At 43.3% G+C, this 12,360-nt stretch overlaps 1 protein-coding gene across 3 annotated transcripts in view; it reads left to right on the forward strand.

Moving 5' to 3' along the window:
* gtdc1 (glycosyltransferase-like domain containing 1) overlaps positions 1-12,360 on the forward strand; it is a 55,252-nt gene that overhangs the window by 36,967 nt on the left and 5,925 nt on the right. For 2 of the 3 annotated variants that reach the window (XM_035749908.2, XM_035749909.2), the window contains exons 6-7: positions 8,613-8,722; positions 9,831-9,975. The exons of the other annotated variant lie outside the window; for it this stretch is intronic. In XM_035749908.2, coding sequence (XP_035605801.1) covers positions 8,613-8,722; positions 9,831-9,975 — 255 coding nt within the window. The remainder of the gene's footprint in view (positions 1-8,612; positions 8,723-9,830; positions 9,976-12,360) is intronic. 3 annotated transcript variants of the gene reach the window in all.

Raw genomic sequence — 12,360 nt, forward strand, 5'->3', positions numbered from 1 at the left:
GTACCCCACACATATATTATCTGTAAGGTACCTCAGTCAAGCAGTACATATCAAACACAGGTTCAACCACAAAGACCATGGACAAATTTCCAATGGCTCGCAAAGAAGAGCATCTATTGGTAGATGGGCTCAAATAAAAGAAGCGGACATTGAATATCCCTTTGAGCATAATGAAGTTATTAATTACACTTTTGATGGTGTATCAAAACACCCAGTCACTACAAAGATACAGACGTCCTTCCTAACTCAGTTGCCGGAGAGGAAGGAAACCGCTCATGGATTTCACCATGAGGCCAATGGTGACTTTAAAACGATTACAGAGTAATGGATGTGATAGGAGAAAAAAACAGAGGATGGATCAACAACATTGTAGTTACACCACAATCTTAACCTAAATGACAGAGAGAAAATAAGGAACCTGTACAGAATAAAAAATATTCCAAAACATGCATCCTGTTTGCAGTAAGGCACTAAAGTAAAACTGCTAAACATGTGGCAAAGAAATTAACTTTATGTCCTGAATACAAAGCATTACTTTGGGGGCAAATCCAACACACCGATTACTGTTTTTTATATTTTCAAGTATGGTGGGGGCTGTATCATGTTATGGGTATGCTTGTCATCGGCAAGGGAGTTTTTTTTGAGGATAAAAATAAATAGAATAGAGCTAAGTACAGGCACAATCCTAAAGGAAAACCTGGTTGTCTGCTTTCCAAGAGGCACTGAGATACATTCATCTTTCAGCAGGATAATAACCTAAAAGTCCAAATATACAGTGGAGTTGCTTATCAAGTCATTGAATGTTCCTGAGTGGCCTAGTTACAGTTTTGACTTAAATCAGAATGAAAAACCTATGGCAAGACTTGAAAATGTCTGTCTAGCAATGATCAACAACCAATTTGACAGAGCTTGAAGAATAAAATAAAAAACAGTTGTGGAAATACTGCACAATCCAGGTGTGCAAAGCTCCTATAGACTTACCCAGAAAGATTCACAGCTGTAATCGCTGCCAACGGTGATTCTAACATGTATTCACTCAGAGGTGTGACATTTTGTATATATGTATTCCATTTAATCCATTTTGAATTTGGGGCGGTAAACACAACACAAATGTGGAACAGGTCAAGGGTTGAAGTAATGTTCAATGTTAACCATATATGGTTATGTTTTGTAAGGACTCTAGGGAAAATCCTATGGATAGAGGTCATTTGTTTCAGAACTAAGAAACATGAAGAAAGTGTTTGGAACCTACCGTGAAGGCTAGCGTGTTAGCGTATCAAAACACCTGTCATGATTTACAAAAACAGCAAACACGTTTGGCAACTGGACTGTTGTTACCTTGCTTGATTTTCTGTGTTTGCCGCTCCTGGCATCGCATGGCATGTCTTAGAACAAAGCAGTCATGCAAACCATAATCCAAAGATCATGTCGTAGGCCTCTTCTGGAACTAGAATGACCTGGAAATACCTCTCTAACAGCAATGTACGTATGTACCAACCCTGCGGAGAGTTATTTGCTTTGGATCATCAGAGTGTTGTTTGACAACAAACCGAGGGCATGGAAAATTACTAACACGTTTTTGTGTAACAATGTCATAAAAAGAGTGGAAACTAGCTACATAGTATTGGTTGTGTTTTGAGTTTAAGCTTTAAGGCCTTTCCTAAGGATTTCTATAAACAGGTATGCTCTTACTGTGTGGTTTCCCAGTCAACATTAGTCATAGAATGTAAAAACACAAGTTAAATGAAATGGCATATTAAAACATGACTTGTGTAACAGCTAGGGGAAAGTTTAAAGATACTCTGGGTGGATTTGTGAATGTTTTTCTTTTACATAAGCAGAAATATCCTTTACATTGTTCAGAGTAGTGTAGGCCCCTTTTTTGGCACACCGTTTCTCTATCTCTGGCTCATCTGTGTTGGAGAGGAAAGACAACAGCTTTTCTGTGGATTCACATTTTTCTCCTCTGACTCCATTCTCCTTTCGGCAGCGAGGCTTAGTTTCCTCACCAAAACATGTCCGTAAATCAGATTAACAACCGCAAAGACCACCAGTGCCGTAGTTCCTCGCTGGCGTCGCGATTTGCCATTGTCGGCATCATTGCCATTCTCCATTATCCCTCCCTCTCTGTGTTTGCATGGGTCGGGTGTCTGTTTTTCACCTACTCTTATATCAATAACAAAAGCACCCATCATGTAATCTCCTCTAAACTGAGCAAAACACAGATGGATTATCGCTCCCAACATCCAGGCTTCATAAACCTTGGCTTATTCTGGGGTAAATTAGGATTTACAGTGGGCGAGAGAGGGAGAGAGAGAGAGAGAGAGAGGAAAGAGAGAGAGAGCAGCCCAGATAATCTCCTCGATTGATGCTGCTCACAGTTTGTTGCATTTCATTCTCCTACATTTTTACTATCTCTGCCCTCACTTTTTTGTGCTCATCATTGGTTGCAGATTGTTAATCTGTGTGTGGCCTGGATAGGCGTTCATCCTCAGATTACAGGACTGTCTTATTGCAGGCAATGGCCCGGGCAGCCAGGCCAGGCCAGTGGGATCAGATCAGCCCCACCAGAGGACAGGACAGCTGTTTTACAGGTGAAGATGGCTTCGTGCCACAGTAGTGATGGTAATAACCAGCGGGAGAGAAGAGCATAGCAGGACGGAGGCTAAATCTCTGCTACAAGGGGCTTTAACTCCGTCTATGGTTCATCAGGATCAGCTTTTACCTCAAGAGGATTGTCCTCCTGGAGTATTTCTGATTGCAAAACAAACAACGCAATCAAGATGTGTAAGTCACGTAGGCACACAGCAGGCAATCGAGAAAAAGAAACACATTGCGGCAGTGTGAGACCCTCAGAATGTTATGGAGTATATGACGCTATTCTTGATTCCTGATTTATAGGACACCCTGCGAGAGGGGCTAGCCTAACGTTACTGAGGTGCCCGGGTGTATTGTTTGTTGTTTTTCTGCTAATCCCTGTCCAGACGGGCCACTGGTCATTAAGTGGTGACGCACAGACTCGTCCAGTGATGTGCCAACAGAGTCTATCAGTATTGACCCCCACCCATCCTGCTCTGGGCTACCCCCTGGCATGGCCTCAGGCCGCCAACCTGACCTCAACCAACCCTCAGGACTGACTGACTTCGGACCAGGAAATAGAAGTTAAATACAGGGGTGTGAGCTGATTGACTCGCTTATTTTTTTGTGTTTTAAGTGACCGTTCTGTTTTCCAGAGTCATCACTACAATGTGTTGTTTGTTATGCTTTATGGCCATTCTTCAGCATTTGTGAGTCTGAACCTAGAGGCATTATACTCCAATGAGACTAGGTCATGTGGGGCCAGTACATTGCAGTAGGCAGCAGGCACCGAAGGATATGTATTTGTTGTGTGAAGACGCAGCCTGTTGCCGTTCCCAAAGTTAGTTCTATTTTAAGAAATGTCGAACCCTTTGTAGTTCTCCTAGACGTATGATTTGAAAATCACCACTATCTACAGTGGTGCATGTTGTCAGGCCTTTGAATGGAAAAATCTCCTCGGTCCACACCCGCTGCATGTTGGTCTATCTTCAACAACCAACTCTTTGTCTTTCAAGTGTCCCCTTAATTAGTGCGCAGTCCTTTGGTTTCTGGTGATTGGGCTCATTTCACATTGTGCATTGGAGTAAATAGTATTTGAATTTTAAAACGCACCTCTTGGGTGCAACATAAAGGAGAATATTTAATCATAGATTTCCAAATGAGAGGATCTTATTTTCTTTTGGCTGCTACGTGATACATATTAATGAGGTTTCTCTGGGTAGTACGGAACATACTTTTTACTTGATCATTTTACCCGGCTTCATCTGCATTCATCTGTGAGGTCACAGGGGTGATAAGACACCACAAAGGACTCATATCAAGTAAGAGCAGAGATGGTGTTAGTCGGAGCTGTAAACTTAGGAGGGAGAATTAAGCAAACGGAAGATGTACCAACCTCGTATCTCTCGAGACCAGACGAGCAGACTATAGGGTGACTGTTGATGTCGGAAGATAGCATACCTGATGGGAATGGGATAGTTGGAGGGAAACATCCGTTCAGTTGACTTGAGGGAGTTCCGACTGTAAACTGTACTGTACCTTAGAAAATGTCCTTGATGTGCCTTAGCAGCAGATTAGTGGTGTGTATTGGCAGTGTGGCTGATTTTGTGAAGATGCCAGATAGCCTTTGTTTGTCACTCTCCCTCTAATCAGTGGGATGACAGTTCCCTCCGACTTGGTTGACTGTCGCTGGGGGTTAACGGTCCTCATTAACAGATCTAGGGCATCAGTGGGGAGTCAGGGCTCGCACTGTGATACGCTGCCGAGGTGTGTGTGCGTGTGCGTGTGTGTTTTCGAGAGAGAGGTTCTTCCTGATAGTCATATCCCACACATTAATTAACACTCATTTTCCTACAGAGGGGGATGGTAGCCTAGTGCACAGAGCATTATTATCACCGTCTCATTCACTCATTGTCCTCCTCTCTATCTGTAATGGGGGAATAGGGATTCATGCCTCGCATAAGGAGTTAAAAAGGGTAGGAAATAAGGGAATTAGCTTTTATCCACAGGGGAAGCCAATGAATATGAGAGCTGAAAATGAGAATAAATAAGCTCCTATAATACCTCACCTAAGGAGATCCTGTGGAGGTAGCATTAGGAGGGATCTGTCTGAATGATGCTGCTTTGTAGAAGGCGTTTGACCTTCACACACTATCCACTGTTAGACAAATCCTGCGTCCTTTAATCCTTTAACATGTTTGTGATATAGAGTACAGTCGATTATTACAATTCGGAGATCTGTTGGTGATCAAATACAATGTGTGGTGTTACGAAGGGTATGTATATTGTGGTGCTTTGCGGGGTGCAACTCAAAAATCTGAAACTGTCAACCATCCATTAATGGGGCGGCAGGATAGCCTAGTGGTTAGAGTGTTGGACTAGTAACCGAAAGGTTGCAAGTTCAAACCCCCGAGCTGACGAGGTACAAATCTGTCATTCTACCCCTGAACTGGCAGTTAACCCACTGTTCCTAGGCCGTCATTGAAAATAAGAATTTGTTCTTAACTGACTTGCCTAGTTAAATACAGGTAAAATACATTTTTTAAAATAAAATAAAAAAATGTGTAGCTTCAGTGTGTAGAGTCATGCATGGCAGCCATTTTACACCAGAATACTCAACACACAGTGATTGTAAGTGGCGAGAGGACCGTGATTGTAAGTGGAGAGAGGACCGTGATTGTAAGTGGAGAGAGGACCGTGATTGTAAGTGGAGAGAGGACCGTGATTGTAAGTGGAGAGAGGGCAGTGATTGTAATAGCAGAGAGGACAGTGATTGTAAGTGGAGAGAAGAGATTTGATTGTAAGTGGAGAGAGGAGAGTGATTGTCAGTGGAGAGAGGGCAGTGATTGTAAGTGCAGAGAGGTCAGTGATTGTAAGTGCAGAGAGGACAGTGATTGTAAGTGCAGAGAGGACAGTGATTGTAAGTGCAGAGAGGACTGTGATTGTAAGTGGAGAGAGGACAGTGATTGTAAGTGGAGAGAGGGCAGTGATTGTCAGTGGAGAGAAGAGATTTGATTGTAAGTGGAGAGAGGAGAGTGATTGTAAGTGGAGAGAGGAGAGTGATTGTAAGTGGAGAGAGGGCAGTGATTGTAAGTGGAGAGAGGGCAGTGATTGTAAGTGGAGAGAGGGCAGTGATTGTAAGTGGAGAGAGGGCAGTGATTGTCAGTGGAGAGAAGAGATTTGATTGTAAGTGGAGAGAGGAGAGTGATTGTAAGTGGAGAGAGGGCAGTGATTGTAAGTGGAGAGAGGGCAGTGATTGTAAGTGGAGAGAGGGCAGTGATTGTAAGTGCAGAGAGGACAGTGATTGTAAGTGGAGAAAGGGCAGTGATTGTAAGTGCAGAGAGGTCAGTGATTGTAAGTGCAGAGAGGACAGTGATTGTAAGTGCAGAGAGGACAGTGATTGTAAGTGCAGAGAGGACTGTGACTGTGATTGTAAGTGATTGTAAGTGGAGAGAGGAGAGTGATTGTAAGTGGAGAGAGGGCAGTGATTGTAAGTGGAGAGAGGGCAGTGATTGTAAGTGGAGAGAGGGCAGTGATTGTAAGTGGAGAGAGGGCAGTGATTGTCAGTGGAGAGAAGAGATTTGATTGTAAGTGGAGAGAGGAGAGTGATTGTAAGTGGAGAGAGGGCAGTGATTGTAAGTGGAGAGAGGGCAGTGATTGTAAGTGGAGAGAGGGCAGTGATTGTCAGTGGAGAGAAGAGATTTGATTGTAAGTGGAGAGAGGAGAGTGATTGTAAGTGGAGAGAGGAGAGTGATTGTAAGTGGAGAGAGGGCAGTGATTGTAAGTGGAGAGAGGGCAGTGATTGTAAGTGGAGAGATGGCAGTGATTGTAAGTGGAGAGAGGGCAGTGATTGTAAGTGGAGAGAGGACAGTGATTCTTTACATCTGAACCTACTGGGCATGGAATAGTCCCTACTCTTGCTTGAAATCAAATCACATTTTATTAGTCACAAGCGTCGAATCCAACAGGTGGAGGTAGAGCTTACAGTGAAATGCTTACTTACAAGCCCTTAACCAACAATGCAGCTTTAAGAAAAATAAGTGTTAAGGAAGTATTTACTAAAATAAAAATAAACTGTATTAAAAAAAAATGTAAGTAACAAATAATCAAATATTATTTGATCAAATTTTTTTTTTTAAGTAACAAATAATATTTGATTATTTGATCAAATATTATTAAACAAATAATAATAAACAGAGAGTAGCAGCAACGTAAAAATGGGAGGGGGGGGTCAATGAAAATAGTCCGGGTAGCCATTTGATTAGCTGTTCAGGAGTCTTATGGTTTGGGGGATAGAAGCTGTTTAGAAGCCTTTTGGACCTAGACGTGGCGCTCCGGTACCGCTTGTCGTGCGGAAGCAGAGAGAACAGTCTTGACTAGGGTGGCTGGAGTCTTAGGGAATTTTTAGGGGCTTCCTCTGACATCACCTGGTATAGAGGTCCTGGATGGCAGGAAGCTTGGCCCCAGTGATGTACTGGTCTGTACGCACTACCCTCTGCAGCACCTTGCGGTCGGAGGCCGAGCAGTTGCCATACCAGGCGGTGATGCAACCAGTCGGTATTCTCTCAATGATGCAGCTGTAGAACCTTTTGAGGATCTGAGGACCCATGCCAAATCTTTTCAGTCTCCTGATGGGGAGTCGGTGTTGTCTTACCTTCTTCACGACTGTCTTGGCATGTTTGGACCATGTTAGTTGGTTGGTGATGTGGACAACAAGAAACTTGAAGCTTTCAACCTGCTCCACTACAGCCACGTCGCTGAGATAGGGGGCGTATTCAGTCCTCCTTTTCCTGTAGTCCACAATCCTCTCCTTAGTCTTGATCACTTTGAGGGAGAGGTTGTTATCCTGGCACCACACGGCCAGGTCTCTGACCTCCTCCCTATAGGTTGTCTCATTGTTGTCAGTGATCAGGCCTACCACTGTTGTGTTGTCGGCAAACTTAATGATGGCGTTGGAGTCATGCTTGGCCATGCAGTCATGGGTGAACAGGGAGTACAGGAAGGGACTGATCACGCACCCCTGAGCTGCCTGCGTGTTGAGGAGCAGAGTGTCAGATGTGTTTTTACCTGCCTTACCACCCAGGGGCGGCCCGGTACGCTTAGTAAGCGCCAGTGACCAGAGAGAGCCAGAGCCTACATTTTAATGTCACATCCAGGGGACGGCACCTTTTGCAGGTCACTAGCCCTCGGCCTTGAGGGCTCTATTACACCAGATGGAAGAGTGCCCCCTACTGGCCCTCCAACACCACTTCCCAGTCACAACCCTTATAGTCTCAGGTGCGGACCCCCTCACTACAGCTCCAGAGGGAAACCAGCAGAGATATACAGCCATTTGCATGTAGTCAACCTTCATTCATTTTCTACTGTTTATGCCAGTGACAAACCGTAAATGACAGTGCACTAGTAAGGGCACAAGGCTACTCTCTCAACACATTTGTGTCATCGACCTTCACTGATTCCCTGTTTTGTCATCTCTAAAGGCAGGTGTGAGCTAATGCTAGCTGCTGTTAATGATAATGTGCAGACGCTCCTGTTAGATCAGTTGACTGTACTCCCTGTTCCCTCCTTCAGATTAGCATGGTGAGTGACAGGCCACTTGCACAGTATGACATCTGCTCCACAGCTGAACACAGCACCTGTGTTAACTAGAAGCAGGGCCTTCCAGGCACCGAACACATCAAGGATGACTGGCTGCTTCTCTCTCTGAGCCAACAGGGATCTCTGTCTCTCTGTCTGTCAGCTTGTTAAATCCCCCACCTGGCGTACTGCACACCGCATCGATACCACAGTCAAGTGTCCTCTGGGGAGTGCTATGATCTTTCTCTTCTGGCTTCTGCGTTGCCTTGTGTAACCTGGCCTCTGTGTGTGTGTGTTTCTGTGTGAATAAATCACAGAGCAGAATGGTACTGAGAGGGGTAAGCCTTTGGATGCCCGGCGCACACCAGAGCAGAGCCTTTCCTGAGCCTGTCCTGTGTGTGTTGTTGTGTGTGTGTACGTAGCACCATCAAGGCCCTGAATTCTGTTTGTGGTTGAAGGGAACACGACAAAGACCCCGAGCTCTTCTTCAAGATGCTGCTGAAGCTGAAAGAGAGAGGCCTGGGCTTTCAACTGTCTGTCCTGGGGGAGACCTTCACTGACGTACCAGGTACACACACACTCATTTTACAAGCAAAGGATTAAGTGGGCTCTGGTTTCGCGATAACACTTGTTTTCAAAGCAGTGGGTGTTTGGTTTCAAAACTTTGAGTAGAAAACTTTGCACAACTTCTCGAAAGGTGAGTGAAAAGCTATACTTTGTTTTTTTACGATGTAGAATAAGTTTGTACACCCAAGGCATACTGTATGTAATTGTTATGGCTTTCAATGTAATTGGTAATTTGACTAAGTGTGGGGTTAAGGTCGTCTGACAGGCCAGTTTTTTTTAAAGCCCTCAGGACAGTGTTTAATTGATCAAATCCGCTCCCCATTAGTAGATGATGATGCTATAATGACTTTAGTACACTCCAATGTATTCACCACTGAGTGTTAAGTAAATTAATACACATTCTGGCTCCATGGCTGGAAGCAAAGACATCCTTACAGGAAATACACTCTCTCATATTGGGATGTAAACTTTTATAGGAGCATAAACAAATGGAAAGAGAGACTGTAAATTTTTCTCATATTTAGTAATTACGTTTATGATTGCTCGGAAGGCAATCGCATTAGAACAATTTTAATCTACTTTGATTTTCTTAATAGGGTCACGGTATTGATTATGTTCACCCCTCACCTGTTTCTCCCGATCTCATGTTGTATATCATTTTTAGTCCAAAGTTTATGCCTCGGCTTCAGTTCTGACCTCTGTTTTTCATAGGATGTTTTTTCCTCTGTTTTCCTGGATTCAGTCCATTCCCTGTTTCACTGATCTGCTCTCCAAACACTTTTTGGTCACTGAAACATCTTCCTGATGTCATCACTATTCTGTGGATACACAGCAGCATGGAACTCATTATGAATCCAGAATGTCACGGACAGATGGCTTTTCAATGACATGCATTTTGTTGCATTATTTCATTTAATTTATCCTCCATTAAACTCAAGTCCTTTATGTGGGAATCTAATCGGTTATAAAGAGTTTACGAAACGAGCAACTGGACAAAGTCAATCAGTCCACTCTGGCATTTTACTCAATCAAATGAATGCATTCAAACAGTAACAGATATGGTTATTGTGAATAATATACATCAGTCTTTCACCCCCCTCCCCATTCAGACATCTTTGCAGAAGCCAGAGTGGCCCTGAATGCCCATGTCCTCCACTGGGGGTTCATGCCCAGTAAAGAGGACTACCTCCATGTCCTCTGCGAGGCAGACGTGGTGGTCTCCACAGCCAAGCATGAGTTTTTTGGAGTGGCCATGTAAGTAACTCACTCTCCTGGTTTGTTTCTTTAATATCTACTTATTAAGACACATCAAAACATGAACTGCTGAACGAGTGAATGAAAAGTAATGTGGTTGGTTTTCATGTGAAGTAAACGTTTGAATTTGACATGGAAAAACGTAGTGACCATTCATTAAAACTAAACTAAAAACTCTTATTTCTAAGTGTTTTTACCTCAAAGGGAGGTAGAGTCCAAAGTGAGACATGATGAGACTTGCTACCGTATGAAGCCAAACTTCAGTCACCTGTGCTGTGCATTTTGAAGGGTTTCGTCAGATCCCGCCTACAGCCAAGGTAGAGCAGGACTGGAGCCAGAGTAGTGCTGCTTCAGTAGAGAGGAAGGTTGTGATCTTACAAAACCCCGGCCTGGTGGTGTGTTAATTCTATGGATTGCTTCATGCAGTCAGTGTGGGAATCTATTTTAGATAGACTGGCTGAAAACACGCTAGAAGCTTGGCTGTGCACTATAAAGAAGCCATGTGCTAATTATGGTTTTGTGAAAAACACTGTCCTGAGTTTGAGGAAGGGATGTCCCTCTGGGGGAGTCTTGTACAATGATGTTTTATACTTCCTTTGATCCAAACCAGGGGGATCTGAGACGCACACGACCACCCACTAAGCTCTATTGATAGTAAACCTTGTGGATGCGCTGGTGGTGGAGGCCCTTTGTGTGTGTTTTCGGCAACAGAGAAACACGCATTGAATGGGGTAATATCAACACTGGGTTCTCCTAAGAGACATGCTCAGGTGGATGAGGATGTTTAAATGTTTCCTCCAGCTTCCAATTGGCTTCACTCACCTGTTTTGAAAGTAAACCAAATAGACATCGGTGCTCGTTGAGTGTTCCATTACAAACCTTTCAAGTTAGCAAGTGATTTTGGAATACCTGTTCAATTTCATCAGCTTCACATAGCGTTCAAAACAGGAAGATAGTTAAGGGTTTCTCATTTCCACACTCTGTGTAAGGATAAACAGACACGGAGGCTTCTGAAGAGCACAATAAACAAAAAAGAGCAGTCCAGTCTTATTGCCCGACAGAGGTGTCACCAATGTGTTTCATCCTCATTATTGTGGAATTTGGCCCTAATCTGATTAATTATGTTCTGGCGATGTGAGCAGACGCCTATTCATGCCCTGCAGTGAAGAAGTCATTTACCCCAGCAAAATTATCGGCTAATTATAGTTGAGATGGAAAGCCTTATAACCATTTGCGCGCTTATGCATTACGCCACTGAAATGGAACTGACCTTAATAATCGGTTTCATAGATTTTGCTGTCATAGACTAGGGGGCTATCATCTTGCTACCTTTAAATTAGCATGATTAGCCATGCTATTCTTTGGAATGCAGGCAAAGGCAATTAGACTATTAGAAAGCATTAACCACTTTCATACGGTGCCAAAAGGTAGTTCGACTTATTCAACCCCTGTTTCCCTGGAACAAACTGTTGCCTGTCAAACCTACTAGGGCGACAGAAGAGCAATATTGCTGTTATTCTTGTCGTTTCAAAAATTGCCGTTTGATAAATAGTAAGATGCAGTTGATGTTGTAGATAGAATTTCCAACCAGTTTGAGGATATTGGGTACATTTTAGAGTGCAGACTAGTGAATGTATACGTGTGAGGATTTCACCCATCATTTGAGTCTTAACATGAAATTAAACTCCCGAGAACTAATCCCATGTTTAAAGATGTACGTCTGTTGCGTGAGGAATGATGTAATAAAGTGATGGAAAGGAGTGAAATTGAGGTGTCATCAATATTGATGCACATTCTAATTTAAATAGGCAGGTTTCTGCAATGGTCAGTGAGGTTCAGATAAGTTCTGTGAACGTGGAGGGAAGATCTATGTACCATAACAACAGGCTTTTCGATCTCTACGTGTTGTTCAGGAGATGGGCGTTTCACAAATAACTTATTCACATTTGAAAACCATTTGGATGGATTTTTAGGTTCTCTCTTTTGTGATGGTTTTGGACATCCTGTAACATTGCAGATGATGTGAGTTCACAGTGAAAGAGATTATTTTCTCTCCCCATCGTTTTGAGAATGGGATGAGTTCCACTGCATTGCTGGGAAATGTGCTATGTCCGGATGCTTTCTTTCCCCAGCTAGTCTGTGGGACTTCATTTATTCTGAACTGTGCATCAAAAGAAACCAATGTCAACAAAGACACAATGGGGACCCATTTTGACAACACTGTTCAGCTCATGCAGTTATTAGGGGCAAATATTGTGTTCACTCTCCAATCTTGGGGACAGAGTAAACCAACATTTGTCTATATTTTGCATGACGAGAGCACACTTTTTCAGCAAATGGATTTCTGAGACAATGATTATGTTATACAACTGGTGCCCAAATGTG

The sequence above is a fragment of the Oncorhynchus keta genome, chromosome 34, assembly GCF_023373465.1.
Source record: "Oncorhynchus keta strain PuntledgeMale-10-30-2019 chromosome 34, Oket_V2, whole genome shotgun sequence".
In the NCBI taxonomy this organism is placed as follows: Eukaryota; Metazoa; Chordata; class Actinopteri; order Salmoniformes; family Salmonidae; genus Oncorhynchus; species Oncorhynchus keta.